The 17587-nt window shown below is 42.5% G+C and overlaps 1 protein-coding gene across 2 annotated transcripts; it reads right to left on the bottom strand.

Annotated features, from left to right (window-relative positions):
- Positions 1 to 120: 120 nt before the first annotated feature.
- CCT8 (chaperonin containing TCP1 subunit 8) lies at positions 121 to 11944 on the bottom strand. 2 transcript variants are annotated; one of them, XM_083736783.1, is made up of 16 exons: positions 11562 to 11944; positions 9448 to 9538; positions 9056 to 9135; positions 8438 to 8587; positions 7882 to 8062; positions 7228 to 7289; positions 6392 to 6529; positions 5266 to 5444; positions 4281 to 4347; positions 4116 to 4203; positions 3895 to 4010; positions 2621 to 2692; positions 2380 to 2544; positions 1555 to 1674; positions 1182 to 1280; positions 121 to 316 (listed from the first exon to the last, which is right to left on the bottom strand). In XM_083736783.1, the coding sequence occupies exons 1-15, from the start codon at positions 11790 to 11792 to the stop codon at positions 1188 to 1190; spliced, it is 1833 nt and encodes a 610-aa protein (XP_083592909.1). In that variant the 5' UTR covers positions 11793 to 11944; the 3' UTR covers positions 121 to 316; positions 1182 to 1187. The 2 variants fall into 2 exon arrangements, with proteins under 2 accessions (XP_083592909.1, XP_083592910.1); XM_083736784.1 differs by lacking the exon at positions 1182 to 1280 and having other exon boundaries at positions 11562 to 11941.
- Positions 11945 to 17587: the final 5643 nt, after the last annotated feature.

Genomic DNA, 17587 nt, shown 5'->3' with positions numbered 1-17587 from the left:
CTGTAAACCTGTTAGTGATGTCCATTAATTTCAGTGGGTCTGCTTTGAGTATGACTAACATTAGATACAGTCCTATCTTTCTGTAATATTGAATAGGATTTATTACCACATTCAGAACAATTTTTTTACTGAAACAGTTTTTATTGAAATGGTACAAGACAAGCTAAGTCTCATAATTTAAAGGTGAGTAACATATATGACAAGATACACAACTCCTTAAGTAGTACTCTGAAAGTGTTCAATCACTGTGGTCATCATCCAATTCCTTCTTTCCTGTTGGTGGTTTGGGGCCACCAGCTGGTTTTGCCATAATGATCTGCAAGCAAAAGTAGTTGTTAGACCTACATTTTTACATAGAATGCACTTCAGCTGAATTAAGGTATGACAGTATTTTTTTTATATGTATCTTTTGCCTCATCTCTTACATACTTCCATAATTAGTATTTACAGAAAGGTTATGCAATGAAAAATGCATTCAACCCATAAGTCTTGACCATAGCTCCAGGACACTCTTTGCTATTTTATAAAATATTGATTAAAATTGTAGAAATCAATCAGCCTAACAGGGAAAAGCAAAACCCTCTTGCACACGTGAGTAGCCCTTGGCTGCTCTTCTTGCATCTCAAAAAGCACCCATCTCCTTTGCAGGTGTCAGTTGTACAAGATTGCTATACCCACACTGCTAAGCAGCAATGGGGATAGCACTGTTGTCATGAGGAATTGTCTCCAAGAAGCAGTGATTGTCTGCTGTAAGTTTAGATTTCTATAGATACATGCTTAGCATGAATGCCAAAAATGGAAATCACAGAATGCATTTCCTACAAAAGAGACACAAAACTTGGGGTGTTTTGGGTGCATTGTGTGGTAACCAAGACAAAGTGTTAATGTTCTGTAAAAAAATTCAACTACAATAACTTGCAAAATATGTAAGATTAGCACACAAATAATGCTTCTAATAGTGTAAACTAAATCATGCATATTAGTCTATAGAATAATTCTTCAAACCATATTTTAGGAATATTAACAGTGTTGTGCACCCTTATCTCAAGCAGGTTGTTAAATTGTGATGTAGCCTACACATAAGTGGAAGTGGAAGCAAAAATACACTCAGCAGCACCAGGCAGAGGAAGTCATGCAAAGTCTCGTTCCTTGCCAACATGAGCCATGATACCAAATCTTACTTCACACTACTGTTCAGGTCCATCTTTCCAGTCATCCTTGTCCCAGTGTTCTGAAGCTTTAGGGGCTTTTGGACCACCTGCTGCTTTTGCCATAATAATCTATAGGAATTTCACATCAAGCACAGAATTCCACCAAGTTTCAATTTTAAAAGTATTTATGTAAGAGTCTGCATAATCCTTTACTGTATGAAACTGATCGTTTGAAAACAGAAGCCTACCAGAAGACTACACACGGCCACATTAAGTTATCGACCTTCAACTTTAACCAAATCATATGAAGCATATATAACCTAACAATACTCTAGCAGCTTCCATACCGTATTGATTTAGCCTGATACCTGAAGCAATAAAAAAGTCTATTACACCAACTTACCTGATCAACTCTTAGGACAGTTACTGCAGCATTTGTAGCCAGCTTAATCCCCCAGAACTTCCCAAGGTATGTGTCTAATACACCAGCTTCCAACATGTCTTTCACAGCTGCAGGTTCAGCCTGTCAAATGTTAGAAAAAGAGTTCAGTGCCTCAACTTTCTGAGCAGATACAGGATTACAATGAGAGTTCCACTGATGTCAGTAAAAGAGTTAAAGGTGCTAAGAATCTGCCCATGGAACAAAATGGACAGCTAGCGGGTATTAATATTGATAATCAAGCCCATAGTATTTTGCTTTGAAAGAAAACGGTATTTCCCTATTCAAAAAAATCTGTAAGCCTTATATCACAAAACAGCTAGAATAGGAAGGTCACTAAAATAACTGTAAAAGGATTAACAAAACAAGTGGAGTTTCCCCTGCTTAAGCCTCCCCAATTGGCCCATGAAGCAGTTCTGGCCAAACCTACCCAGTCATCCACCTAATTTGTCAAATGCAGGACAGGTAAAGCTACAGCACAGCCAAATTCAAACAGAAGAAACTGGAGTATGCTCTAACTGCATACATACTATGCCTTTAAAGAACATTTCCCTCAAAAAATCCTGGGCACTATACAGTCCCAATAACTCTTAAACCACAAAATTATTCAAGGAGAAAATGTGTTTTGCCTGTGCTTTAAAAGTATAGTGAGTATGCAGCCTAAGTGTACTCCCAATTCTTCCTTTACAGATGTGCCCATCTGATCCACAATCCCCACCCTGCAACCATAGTTAAAGAGTACTGTTCCCTTGCAGACACTAGGGATGTTATGCTGGGCATTAGCCTTACCTCAATATCAAACCCAACATTTTTGTTGCCTTCTTGATGTACGGCGTAGAGCTTAGAAATAAGTTCATTAGCCTTAACTCCAGAATTTTCAGCCAGGGCTCGGGGTATAGCTTCAAATGACTCAGCAAACTTCTTGATAGCATACTGATCAAGACCTGGACAAGTCTAAAGACAGAATTGGATTTTAAGTTGCATTATATGGAAAGTTAAATTTAGTAAAGATATTAAGTTTGTAGCTTACCTCTCCATATGACGTGATCTGCTTAGCCAACTCTATCTCTGTTGCACCACCACCTGGAACAAGACGCTTATCCTGCAAAAGAGTTCAAGCAACTATTTCAAGTCTTTTTTAAAATTTATCTCACTCTCTTCCTTTATATTTATTTTATCAGTATACTGTCTCATATCCCCGTCCCAACTAAGACAGGGGAAGGAGACAACATACTGCACCAAACAAACTAAAAAAAAAAGAGTTTATTGTAAGTAAGCAGTAAACAATTATTGTAAACTGCTTTTTATAGCAGTACATAAATATTTTTTATGAATAAATAAGGCCCTGGTGAACAGAATGGTCTACCGGGCTCCAAAAGAACTACAAGCAGGTGCTAGGTGAGCCTCACTGGGAAGGATATTCCACAGCTAGAGAGTCAATACCAAAAAGGCCCTTTGCCAGGGTGGTTACCCAATTCACTTCATTTTTTTGGCAACACTAAGAGCAAGGGCTCCAAAGAGGAAGCTAAAGTTTGAGTAGATACATATTGGAGAAGGCAGGCTTACAGACAAATTAACAGTTGAGCCTAGGTTAAGCATGAAGGCTTTAGAGAAGTTTGTTTCAAAAGGTTGCTTATATAAAATGGACCGTTATCTGGATGCAACGGATTGCATTATTTTATTATTTATATCCTCCCTTTCTAGAAAATTGAGCCTCCCTGGAAAGACGGTAACATCATAGTAAGTTAGCATATCCTTCTTACAGGGTAGCAGATGGTAATGACCTTGTGAGGGGATGAACAGCACAGCTGGATGAGGAGCCGGTGAGTGGCATTATCCTCACCTATTGCCTTTGCACACCTGGAATTGTTCCCTCAGAGTTGGGAGGTAAATGGCTCAGGGTAGGGAACTGCCAAGCCAGAGAAGATGACAATGACTACTTTATTTGCCCCCTTTTGGGGGGAAAGGGTGTTCTCATGTCAATTGGGCCACTCAATTTCACATACCATCCCCACCCCAAATTTGGTCCACCTGACTTACTGACACATGTATCACTGTAAACTTAAAACCTTAACTTCTCTCACCCTGAACCAGAGGCACTCTGCTCTACTGGGGGTAGTATATACTATTGTATATTCCAGTATGGTAGCATTTCTGCAACTGCACATGATTAACTTTGCATTTTAACAAGCCAGTAAAATAATGCTCCTCTACATTCCTGCATTGCCGTGGGCTGGACTTAGATGAACCTCAGGGTCCCTTCCAACTCTACAATTCTATGATTCTGCGTAGCACTTTACTCACCCGTGTGAGTACTTTGAAAGTGTTGACACCATCATCAATTGCTCTTTCTACATCATCCATAAGATTCTCTGTAGAGCCACGAATTACTATTGTAGAAATGGCACCATCTTCCTTTTCTGCAGGAAAATATATCAATGTTTTACTTGTGAAATCTGACTAAATGCAAAGTTTCTATATGCAATGTATTAAAGATAACGAATAGACTAAAATAATAAACATACCATGTTTAAACACAACTACTTGTGTTTCCCCAACTTCTGACAAACACACACTGTCACAGTAACCAATTTCTTCTAGATTAGGTGGTGTCTGGGAAGGAAAAAGGAGGATTATGTCTATGCAAAGGAGCAGGTTTATAAAAAACCTCTGCTGTTCTCGCTACATACCAGTCTGGGGAGGGCTGTGGCACCAACAGTTTTACATAGTCTCCTGAGATCCCACTTAGAATTCAGCCTTTAAGAAAGGAGATAAAATAGTGTTCATAATCTAGAAATTCTTGTTAGTACCAAACTAATCTTTCCAGGAATGTTCCCTACCAACATTTTACTTCCTGCAAAGACCCTGTTCTAGGGCCTTTAATAATAATAATAATAATAATAATAATAGAAGAAGATGAGCTCTCTATCTAGAAAATGGGAATTTGTTTTGTATAAACACTGAAAGCACCAGTCTCTCTTAAGCTATCCAGAACACACATTCTTTCCTAAGAATGTAACTAGTGCCTGCAGGATGAGACCAAAGAATACTAAGCCCAGCAGTCTGCAATATCCCAGCAGGTACTAGCAGTCTACCAACAGACTGCAATTTACCATCTGCCTCTCACCACTGTCCTGTTTAGGAACAAGCAGGGACTCTGGTAATGGTTCAAGGACAGTGCCCCTCCATCATGTCTTGATTGGTAACAGAAGCATTAAAGTGCATTTCATTATTGACAAAAAAAAAAGACAAATAATCGTACATATGTACACCTTATCATCATCATCCAAACTACCTGAAAACCAAAACCATATTAACTGCACAGTGGACTTAAATGAAATCCCTTCCATCATCAGAAAAGTGACATCTCTATAATTCTAAAGAAAATTTGCCACAAATTGAAGAGGGGACAATTTAAGGGCAAAAATGGTACAAAATAAAATGATGAACTGTTCTGTGCCATGATCCTGACCTGCACTGAGTACTTTCCACCCATTCACCCCCATCTGTGTCTGTTCAGAAAGAGAGGAAAACACACAGAGAGAGATAATCTTGGTTGAAGTCATAATGGGATGAAACATATGTACTAATTTACACTTCAGGAAACAAATATGCTATGTATTTCAGTTAAATGAGCCAAGAAATGTAAACAATTTACATCTTTGCACAACTTACCTGAGTAACATAATATTATATTTGTTAGCATAATGAAGTGCCATGTCTGCCACTTTTCCTCCTGTAACTACAACATTTACACCAGCATCAGCAATGCTCTTGACTTGTAACTCCAGTAAGTTTTCCTCTCCCCTGCTAAAATTTGTCAGCTCAGCGGCATTCTTGATGAGTACAGTTCCCTGCAATTATAAAGCATTTTCCCCATCATTCTCATCTTCAATTCCTAGTATGTTTTAATACAAATAACCTGAAAAACAGGCAATTCCAGAAGTGACAGCTATCATAGAACCATGTTCTAAGTAATGCACATATAGATCAACAGCAACATGTGTCTCCAGGATTTCTAAAGTGTTTAGCAAACTTCAAGTACAAGGAACGAGCTGCTGAAGAAGCTAGAAAAAGTGATTTATGAATCATGGATATGGTGTTTTTGCACAAGGGTTTTTTTGGGGAGCATTCCAAATGAACCATTGTCAGGTATGTTCATCTAACATGGAAGGACTTCAAACACTTAAGACCCTAGTACCACCGAACAAAAGTTTCATGGAAATCATGGAATCATGGAAATATAGGACAGACAATCCATGAAAGGACTGCTTGCTGAAATCCCAGCCCAGATAAAATCAGTCAAAAATTTGTAGTCATTTTACTAACTTACTTACACACACGCACCATTCTTGTGGCATTACTGGAAAATATGCAACAAGAGATCCCCTCCATTTGCCCAAGTTTTCCATGGAAGGCAAGAAAGGGATCCCACACATTGTGCTGGGCACCCAGGGGCAAAAAGTCACTGCAAAGTTGTGACTGCTTCCCACTGACAGTTTTGTGGATCCCTGCCTTAACACAGAACAGATTGCATTTTTAAAAGGGCTATTTATCTAGTTGCGGCACCACTTTTTACAGTCACAATAATAGACTGTCCCTCTCTGTGCTAACCAAGGTTTCGCCATATCAGCCCCTGTGAGCAGAACTGCATAAAGGAAGGTAGCTCTCAGCCTGGTTCACCATGCAAATGCAGACACGAAAAGGATCACCTTGAGAAAATAAGCAACTGCTATATATATGTAGAGACATGCTGCTGCTTCATACATATTTAATACTTCCAAAGGGTGGGAAACCATACCTTAGTTTCTGTTATCATACCATCAAAAGGGCAAGAATACACAGCTATTTTGGCATCTTTGACAGAAGTAACATCACCTTCAGTTTCTTTTTTAAAAACCATGCCATGCAATACTGTAGAAGCACAAATGCCAGAACCCTGAAAAGAACAGATTATAATTACCATTCCATCCAAGTTAAGCCACTGAAATCACACTGAGTTGGATCTAGACTGTCATACTTGGGAGTAGATTTCATTGATTTTAAGAGACCTACTGCAAAGTCTGAATACAACTATTTTTTTACTTTAATTAAATTAATGTGCTATTTAATGTGAAAGCATACCTGAACTCTGATTGTATCTGCTTAGGAACAGTTAAATTGCTACAATTTAAAGCATTTGTTTTATCATTCTTATGTTTCTTTTTCAACACAGCAAATGATTCCCTACTCTAGATCTTCCCAATCTTCCCCACTGATATTTGAAGAGAAATGCTAATTATCTAATTGAAGAGAAATTCATTATCTTATTGACTGAAAGCCAGAATTCTTTCTTTTCTGCGAAATCTACTTTCGAATTTCAGAATCGGAATGTTTATATGTATCCATATGAAGTCTGTAATCTCCCAGGAAAACAATATAGGAACAGTCTACTAAAAATCCACAGATGGTATGTTTTTTACACCCTCTCCTGTTTTTGGCCCCAACCAAAGTTCAGACAGAACCGCTTTTCTTCAAGGTTACCATAACTAAAGCTGCAACCCTCAAGCATAGTGACCAGAAGGCAAGTTCCAGTGAAACAAAGTGCCTTCAATGTTGAGTATTACAGTACTGAAAGGAAAATAAAGAATGACTTACTATGATCTTGCACACTCTGATGTTGTCAACATTAAAGTGACCCGACTCAGGAAAAATAGAGACTGTGAGAGAGCGAAAAATGAAAAGTAACATGTTTTTAGGAAGCATTGTTAAGCTAGCAAGTCATCTAATTTAGTTATTTTATTAATTACATGCCACAGAATCTGTGGGAATGGCGCCAGTGACAATATTATGCTTTATAATATGAACAAGTAAGTGTTACTCTATTTTAGACATTGTTGCAGCTTGACAAGAGCAGCTCAAGAAAATGCAGGTACCTCGGTTTAAGAACAGCCCTGTTTACGAACTATTCAGTTTATGAACTCCGCAAAACCCCAAGTAGTGTCCCGGTTTGCGAACTTTACCCCGGTCTAAGAACAGAAGCCAAATGGTAGAAGGGCACCGGCGGTAGGAGGCCTCATTAGGGAAAGCGTACCTCAGTTTAAGAACAGTTTTGGTTTAAGAACGGGCCTCCAGAACGGATTAAGTTCATAAACAGAGGCACCAATGCACTCAACTGAAAAACGACATCCAACAAGAAATTAAGACAAGTGACTTTCACTACAAAAAACAAGCTTGAAACTAACATGAAAATATTTTAGGTATCAAAAACAAAATACTATGTTTAGATTTTAAAAAATGACATATACTTACCACATGCCTGAGCAATAAGCTTAGTAAGAAATATTTCACTGCCACATTGTTTACTCATTATTGAAGTTTGCAGCAAAGATGCCACTTCTTCAACATCCCGAAGATTTTTTGCAGAGCAGCACACTAGATCAGGAAGTATCTCTAAGGCTTTCTTCAAAGCTTTTTCATAGCCTTCAATTACCTAAAATTAAAGACACTAGCATGTCTGTACTGTGATGCATAAGTTGTTAAAAGTTCAAAGTCAGTTTGATATCTTAACCTCACAAAGGATTGGATTCAGACTTCCCAGAAATAAAACTCTGCCAACTGGACTCTTCCATAAGCAGAAGCAGGGAAAGTGACCAGTTTTCCCTGAAGCCCCATTCCACACAAAAAGAGCCATTTTATTTAGACAGGGACATCTGGATCCAACCCAATCTCCACAAGGCAAAATAGGACACAATTAGGAATGGAAAAATTAAGATGATAAACAAGAGACTGAGTTTCATACACAATTATTCAAAGATCCTAAAATACTAATTTGAATTGCAATAATCTGAACAAAATAAAAGATTACCTCTGAAACAGAAAGTCCCATTCTTAGAAGCTCCTCTGCATGTTCTAGGAGGGCTCCAGCAAACACAAGAACAAAATTTGTTCCATCACCAACTTCTTGCTCTTGCATGTGAGAAGCCAAGACAATCATTTTTGCAGCTGGATGTTGAACCTGTTTAAGATTTTGTATCAGAGAACATTATTAAGCACACTTGTGTATATTCAGTAACTAATAGCATGCTTCAATATGTATTACGCTGCATTACAAATTCAAAACATTTAACTAATTCAGTGCACCTAAATCTTATTGTGTGGCAACAGTCATTAAAACACATATGTGAAATAGCAAAACTTTGGCATAATTAACAAGTTCTTCATACAATCTTAGCAGCACACATTTCTTATAATCATGCTAATTCAACCCTGATATACACAAAGCTGCCTGTACCACAAATTTCTATCCATCCCATACACCCCACCCAAAGGTGTCTTTGGACCCCTTCACAGGGAAACAACACAAGCCTAGAAAAGCTTAGGTTGTAACAGATAGCATACACAATGTTGCGCCATAAATAATCCCCATGTACAAGTCAATATATCCATAGCAGACTACAAATGAATAAGGCAGGAAGGAATTTACCTCCAACTCTCTTAGGATGGTAGCAGCATCATTAGTAACAAAAAGCTTCTCCAAATGATTGATAACCATTTTGTTCATCCCTTAAAAAAAAAAACAGAACACCTCAAGTATGTGAATGACAATTTAATATAACTAGACAGTGTTATGAAATGTGAATTAGTTTCAGGATTTAATTCTATCTAATTCTCCTGGCGTGCTCTGGTCCATGGGGTCACGAAGAGTCAGACACGACTAAACAACAACAACAAATTCTCCAAACAAATCATGGCATTGTTCCTGGGATTATCAACAAACAAAAGCATCATAAGCTGTATTTCTTAATACATACTACATAGTCACCCTAAATTCCTCTTTTGAAGGTTATAATTTATGAATATTTTAAAAAGTCTTACCATTTGGTCCATAGGCTGTGCGAGTAGTTTGAGCAAGCTCTTTACATGCCTGAATATTTCGAAACACAGCTTCTTCTAATCCTGAATAATGCTACAGACACAAAACAAAGTATTTTAAATTAAAGTACATGAAAAAGTATAATATAGTAGTGAGAGAAATATATGGGCACACAATAGACAATAATTGCATGACTAGGTAAACAATGTTGGTAACTATCTGAAGGAGTAGATGCCAGGGCCACAGCCCCCAGGACTCCAGGACTATTTGAAGACATTGGCTGTGCATTTAAAAATCACAGGTCTAGAATCATACAAGTGAGATATAAAAACAAAGACTCATGATTCTACATCAGGGGTCAGCAAACTTTTTTCAGCAAGGGGCAGGTCCACTGTCCCTCAGACCTTGTGGGGAGCCGGACTATATTTGGGGGATGGATGAATGAATTCCTATGCCCTACAAATAACCCAGAGATGCATTTTAAATAAAAGCACATATTCTACTCATGTAAAAACACACTAATTCCCAGACTGTCCACAGGCCGGATTCAGAAGGCGATTGAGCCAGATCCGGGCCCTAGTTTGTCTATCTATGTTCTATATCAAATACAGGTTTGCAGAAGGTTACTCACCATCTTTAAGAAAAGGCAATGAACACTGAGTTAAGCCAGTCCTCCACTGTGCCCACAAACTACTGCCCACCAAGTTGTAATCCTGAACTGGCACACAGGCCAACTGAACAGTCAAACTTTTCAAGAATGCCACTGCACAGTTGGCGGCTTATTTTTGTTTGTTTGACTGATTAAAGTGTCATTTGTTATCAAAGGGAGGTACAGTAAAAGAATAGCTTGGCCACCTAGCCCTATAGCAGTCAGGAGTGAATCTAAAAGCATAGCAAAGTTTATCCCAGTGACTACCCATTATAGGTGCAAGCATCTCCAAATAGAAATAGATGGAAACATCATTGTCACTGTCAACATGTCAAACCAGCTTCAAAGATTAACTCAGTCATAAAACTCATATACCGTACTATAAAACATTTACTATAAACACAAGTAAAACACCAGGTACAGTGGTACCTCGGGTTACAGATGCTTCGGGTTACAAACTCTGCTAACCCAAAGTAGTATCTCGGGTTACAAACTTTTCCCAGGATGAGAACGGAAATTGTGCGCCAGCGGTGTGGGAGGCCCCATTAGCAAAAGCGCGCCTCAGGTTAAGCACGGTTTCGGGTTAAGAATGGACCTCCAGAACAAATTATGTTTGTAACCCGAGGTACCACTGTACAGGATGAGAAAGCTTCTGGATCCTTTCCACATATGTGACCTACAATGTAAGTACATGGACCATGCAGTCACGAGTTATGTACAGTTGAGCTGCACAGGTGTCTTAAGCCAACCATTCCCACTCCTCCATCACCAGGGCTGCTAAGTTCAGGGTGGCAGGAGGAAATGCAGCATCCTGTCGTACTCTGAGCCTACGGCCATGGAGGTGGAAGAACAACGTGTGGGCATTCCAGCTCAGAAGAGTGAACACAGGAAGCTGCACAAAGCATCCCTGACACGAAAGCAGCAAAGCAGCGGATGCCTTAGCTCTGGGCCGGTTCTGCTTCAGAATCGGAACCTTAGCAACTCCCTTCAACGAAAAAGTCCGCCGCCGGCCGCGAACTTGGCGCGTGCCCATGACGTCAGCAAACGCGAAAAGAAGTCACCCTCACCCACCCCTCTACCGCGCGCGAGCCCCCGAGTTGCTAGGCAGCGGGCGCGCCAATGAGTGCGGCGAGAGAGACGTCAGGTGACAGGGAAGGGGCATGAATGAAATATTAGGGCGTGTCCGTTGTGACGGGAGAGTAGCCACTGGCTCCCCTTCGGAAAGCGGGGGTTGGGGGGGGGAGCACTTTAATTCTTCAGGCGACTGCTAAACGCCAGTGAGCGCGCGCCAAGCTAACGGAAGCTAACGGGCTTCCAGTCCACGGGCGATGGGGCCCAGTAGCCCCGCCTCCGTAGAAGCGCCGGGCTGAGGCGTCGCTTCTGGAACCTTCTGCGTTCCTTCGCCGCCACGCTCGCGAGCTTCTCTCTCTCTCTCTCTCTCTCACACACACACACACAATCACCCACCTTCGCTCCGTCTTTCAGCATCTGGGCGAAGCCCGGGGCCTTCGGAACGTGCATCGCCATCTCTGCGAGGTCTCGAACCACACGCGGCCGCGCACACAAGAAAAGGAAGGGAAACGCCGAGGCGGTGTGGCAGCGCGCGCAGCTCCCGCTTCGCACGCAAGCGCAGAAGAAGAAGGGGAGGAGACTCAAGGAAATGGCTGCTGGGAGCAGAAGGCGGGAGGGATTGAGCATGCGCAGCCGAAGGTTCGCGTCGGTTACCCTGCCCGACTCCGAAGGCGGTTTTCCCTCCTCATTGCAGTTGAGCGACGCCAAAGGCCCGCTTGTTCCTCTCCCTCCTCGCCTTTGCCGTTTCCACTGCAGACTTGTCGCTTGGAATGTTTTCGGCTCCCTAATCTGAAACGCTTAAATCTTAGATCGTTTCTGAACCAGATTTGATGGGGGGGGCTTGACTCCAAACTACGTGGCTTGCACTCATGTCCCATTGAAATAAATAGGAGGAATGAGTCATGATTTAGTTCTCATTGGTTTCAGTGGGGCTTAGGCTGCAATTCCGACCCCACTTACTTGGAAGTCGTCTTCTTTCTCTTCTTTGGTGATCACTCTTAGCCGAGTAAGATTGTCTTCATAAACACAGTTTTAACAGTGTGTCCCTAAGTGACTGTGGAACCCAATTCTGGGTCCACATATCCTTCCACAGTGGGGACATTGGTTTCTGGGAGGGAGTTGATCACGGTGAGGATTTGCCAAGCATCTTAGCATGTTTCTCCCTTGCGTCCTGAGTTCAAGTGTCTTCAAAGCCCATGACACCTTTGGTAAAGGCTGTTCTCCAACTGGAGCGCTCACAGGCCAGTGTTTCCCAGTTGTCAGTGTTCATACTACATTTTTTTAGATTTGCCTTGAGACAGTCTTTAAACCTCTTGTTGACCACCAGCATTACGCTTTCCATTTTTAAGTTCGGAATAGAGTAGTTGCTTTGGAAGACGATCATCAGGCATCTGCACAACATGACCAGTCCAAAGAAGTTGATGTTGAAGAATCATTGCTTCAACACTGGTGATCTTTGCTTCTTCCAGTACACTGGTATTAGTTCGCCTGTCTTCCCAAGTGATGTGTAAAAAATTTTGGAGACACTGTTGATGGAATCTTTCAAGGAGTTGGAGATGGCATGTATAAGTGATCCATGTTTAATAATAATAATAATAATTTTTTATTTATACCCCGCCCTCCCCAGCCAAGGCCGGGCTCAGAGCGGCTTACAAGCAATAATAAAAACAAGATGAATGGTTACAACTTAAAAACAAAAATAAAATACAACATTAAAATAATGGAACATTAAAATATTAAAATGTAGCCTCATCGCAGGAGGAGAAGGAAAAGAAAGGAAAGAGAGAGAGAGAGAGGGAGGGAATCAAATTGGCTCCAAGCCAAAGGCCAGGCAGAACAACTCTGTCTTACAGGCCCTGCGGAAAGAGATCAGATCCTGCAGGGCCCTGGTCTCATGAGGCAGAGCGTTCCACCAGGCCGGAGCCAGAGTTGAAAAGGCCCTGGCTCTGGTTGAAGCCAATCTAACTTCTTTAGGGCCTGGGACCACTAGGGTGTTGTTATTTATGGACCTTGAGGCTCTCCATGGGGCATACCAGGAGAGGCGGTCCCGTAGGTACGAGGGTCCTAGGCCGTGAAGGGCTTTAAAGGTCAAAAGCAGCACCTTAAATCTGACCCTGTACTCCACCGGGAGTCAGTGCAGCTTGAAAAGCACTGGGTGAATATGCTCCCATGGCAGAGACCCCGTGAGGAGCCTCGCTGCTGCATTCTGCACCCGCTGGAGTTTCTGGGACAGCTTCAAGGGCAGCCCCGCATAGAGCGAATTACAGTAGTCAAGCCTGGAGATGACCGTCGCATGGATCACTGTGGCCAGGTCGGGGTGGGAAAGGTAAGGGACCAACTGCTTGATGCAGCGAAGGTGGAAAAATGTCGCCTTGGCTGTTGCTGTAACTTGCGCCTCCATGGAAAGGGAGGCATCAAGGATTACACCCAAACTCTTAACGGAAGGCAATGGCACTAATTGGGCCCCCGCAAGAGAAGGGAGTTGGTCCCTCATCCCCATGCCATCCCGACCTAGCCATAGGACCTCTGTCTTCGAAGGATTTAGTTTCAATCGGCTCCCACGAAACCATCCAGCCACAGCTTGCAAGCATCTGGTCAGTGTGTTCGGGGCCGAGTCAGCGTGGCCATCCATCCGCAGATAGAGCTGAGTGTCATCAGCATATTGGTGACAGCCCAGCCCAAAGCTCCGGATAATCTGGGCAAGGGGGCACATAAAGATGTTAAAAAGCATCTGGGAGAGAATTGCGCCCTGCGGCACTCCACACACCAAGGAGTGGCGTGACGACATTTCCCTCCCTAGTGCCACCCTCTGTCCCTGACCAGAGATAAAAGAGCACAACCAGTTACGGGCTATGCCCTGTATCCCCACGTCTGCAAGGCGGTGGTCCAGAAGATCATGATTGACCATGTCAAAGGCTGCTGACAAATCTAAAAGGATCAGCAGTCCTGACCCGCCTCGATCCAGTTGTCTACGGAGATCATCTGTTAGGGCAACCAGAGCCGTCTCCGTCCCAAAACCAGGATGGAAACCAGACTGAAATGGATCTAATGCCGATGTTTCACAAGCATATAGTAAGGTTGGCAGTACAATAGCTTTGTAAACAAGCATTTTGGTTTCCTTGTGAACATCCCGGTCTTCAAACACTCTGCACTTCAATTGGGATAAAGCCACACTCGCAGAGCTCAAAGATAACTGCCTAGATAGGAGAAGTGATCAACATTTTCCAATGTTGCACCATTGAATTGAATTTGTGGCACTGCAGAGGGTTTATTTTGTACTTGTTGGTGCAGCACTTTGGTTTTTGGGATGTTGAGTGATAGGCCAAGCTTTTCGTAAGCTTCTGCAAAGATAATTAGGATGATTTGGAGGTCATCCTCTGAGCATGTGCAGACTATGTTGTCATCAGAATACTGAAGCGCTATGACAAGTTATTGTAACCTTACTCTTTGCTTTCAGCCTGCTCAGATTGAAGAGCTTTCAAACTGTTCGATATATGATTTCTACTCCAGTGGGGAGTTTCCCTTCAACAAAGTGTAGGATCATGGCAATGAAAATAAGGAATAGAGTTGAGGCAATAACACAACCCTGTTTAACACCTGATCCCACTGAATGGTTCACTTGGAAGTAAGTGCTATTGAATTCAGTGGGACTTCTAAATAGATATTGTTAGCTGGGATCCAGCCCTGTATCTTCTTGGGACCAGATAGTAATTTGTGTCCCTTTATTATTTATTTCATGTCATTTATACACTGTCCTTTAGCCAAAAAGGATATCAGAATAACTTAAGGTAAAGGTAAAGGTACCCCTGCCCGTACGGGCCAGTCTTGCCAGACTCTGGGGTTGTGCGCCCATCTCACTCAAGAGGCCAGCGCTGTCCGAAGACACTTCCGGGTCACGTGGCCAGTGTGACATCGCTGCTCTGGTGAGCCAGAGCTGCACACGGAAACGCCGTTTACCTTCCCGCCAGTAAGCGGTCCCTATTTATCTACTTGCACCCGAGGGTGCTTTCGAACTGCTAGGTTGGCAGGCGCTGGGACCGAGCAACGGGAGCGCACCCCGCCACGGGGATTCGAACCGCCGACCTTTCGATCGGCAAACTATCAGAAGTCTTCAGACCACTGGAGATGCAGGGATTGAACCTGGGACCTTCTGCATCCAAGGCAGAAGCTCTGCCACTGAGCCACAGCCCTCCCCCCAGAATAACTTACAGGATGTTATTACTTAGGAAGGCCCCTGCCCTCAGTGTTGCTAGGTATGGCATATGAGGGGAGGGAAAAGGAATAAGAGCGAAGATTGTTCTGTCCAGCAAGATGAAAAGAAAAGCTTGCACTGATCGACCTATTACCATCTAACTGCACTGGATTCATCCCAGGCGCATGGAAAGAATAGAGTAAGGAAATGGACATTGAACTGGGTCGATGGGTTTAGTTACAGGTAGGTAGCAGTGTTGGTCTGCCGTAGTTGAAACAAAATAAAAAAATGGCCACCATAGAAGGATCAATTTGCCATTTAAATTATCCAGTGTCTTTTAAACCCTGCATCCAGCCAAAGTTTTTGCCAGTACAGGTAAGGTAAAGGTAAAGGTACCCCTGCCCGTATGGGCCAGTCATGACAGACTCTAGGGTTGTGCGCTCATCTCACTCTAGAGGCCGGGAGCCAGCGCTGTCCGCAGACACTTCCAGGTCACGTGGCCAGCGTGACAAGCTGCATCTGGTGAGCCAGCGCAGCACACGGAATGCCGCTTACCTTCCTGCTGGTAAGTGGTCCCTATTTATCTACTTGCACCCGGGGTGCTTTCGAACTGCTAGGTTGGCAGGCGCTGGGACCGAACGACGGGAGCGCACCCCGCCGCGGGGATTCGAACGATCGGCAAGTCCTAGGTGCTGAGGTTTTACCACAGCGCCACCCGCGTCCCACCAGTACAGGTACAGTAATATAAAATAAATTGATACTCAAGCAGCCACAAGGGGGCAAACCTCCCTTTATTTATACTGTATATAGGCCTTTCTTCATTACCATGTTGGGGTAGCATCATAAAGTGCAGTAGAAGGAAATAATGGACTCACACATCTTTTGCACAATGCTTTCTAGGCACAGGTCTGTGATTTCCTGGAAAAGCAGAGACCTATGATTAAAAAATGTCGAGGGAAATTAGTGTGGATCAGCCCAGAGTGAGGTTTATGCTACATGAGAATATGATTCTTCCTTCTACATTAAAAACAAAACAAAACTTGAAGCAACCTAGGCAGGCTGCATCTGAGCAGAAGAATGGTGGTGGAGAGAACGTGATTTCCTCTCAGGAAGGAGAAGAGGTGGGGAAGAATATGTACAGGTTAAACAAAAAAGTTTAATCTATATATATTCTTTTTCCCTACTGCCCATAAAGAAACATACAAGGTCTTGTATTTTTATGTTGTGAACTACCCTGAGATCTACAGATGAAGAGCAGTATACAAGTTTAATAAATAAGTAATAAAAAGTAGAGCTGTATTTTGGATCATGTATTGTTTTTGAAAAGTGCAAATTATGTAAGGTTGCCAAATTTTTCCCCATTCCTACTTTCTTTTTTTAAAAAAATATATGCTTTTCCAGTGTTCTGATCCCTGGAGCCTGGAGAAGAGGAGGTTAAGGGGTGATATGATAGCCATGTTCAAATATATAAAAGGATGTCACATAGAGGAGGGAGAAAGGTTTTCTGCTGCTCCAGAGAAGCGGACACACGGAGCAATGGATCCAAACTACAAGAAAGAAGATTCCACCTAAACATTAGGAAGAACTTCCTGACAGTAAGAGCTGTTTGACAGTGGAATTTGCTGCCAAGGAGTGTGGTGGAGTCTCCTTCTTTGGAGGTCTTTAAGCAGAGGCTTGACAACCATATGTCAGGAGTGCTCTGATGGTGTTTCCTGCTTGGCAGGGGGTTGGACTCGATGGCCCTTGTGGTCTCTTCTAACTCTATGATTCTATGATGACACTTCATGTTTTCCTATCATACATTGTTTCTATACAGACCTCCCAACCCAGCACTCTGAGGCCTTTCTCCCCATTCCTACTTTTATGCCGCAGAAAAACCCTCCCCTACCTCTTGAAGTGCAACTGTTTGAAATATTGGCAATTTCTACTTTTGTTGTGGTAGAAATTTGTGGGGAATAGCAGATTGAAAAGATCTTTGGGGAGAGAAATGGCCTGAAAATGAGCCTGGTCAATGACAGAAAAGTGACTCTACAAGGAAAACGTGTGTTGGGGAGAACAGTCTCAGGCCGAGTGAGATACGTTGGGTTTTGGAGGCTTGCTTCAGCTGGTCTTTCTGAGATTTGGGGCAAGGTGTCATCAAGTCGGCTGGTGATATCCAGCTCTATTTCTCTGTAACATCTGAATCAGGGGAGGCTATGCAAGCCATGGACTGGTGCCTGGACTCAGTGGT

This window comes from Podarcis gaigeae (genome assembly GCF_964106915.1).
Source record: "Podarcis gaigeae genome assembly, chromosome: 4".
In the NCBI taxonomy this organism is placed as follows: domain Eukaryota; kingdom Metazoa; phylum Chordata; class Lepidosauria; order Squamata; family Lacertidae; genus Podarcis; species Podarcis gaigeae.
Note: the sequence above shows the minus strand (reverse complement) of the source record. Positions and strands in the feature narration are given on the sequence as shown.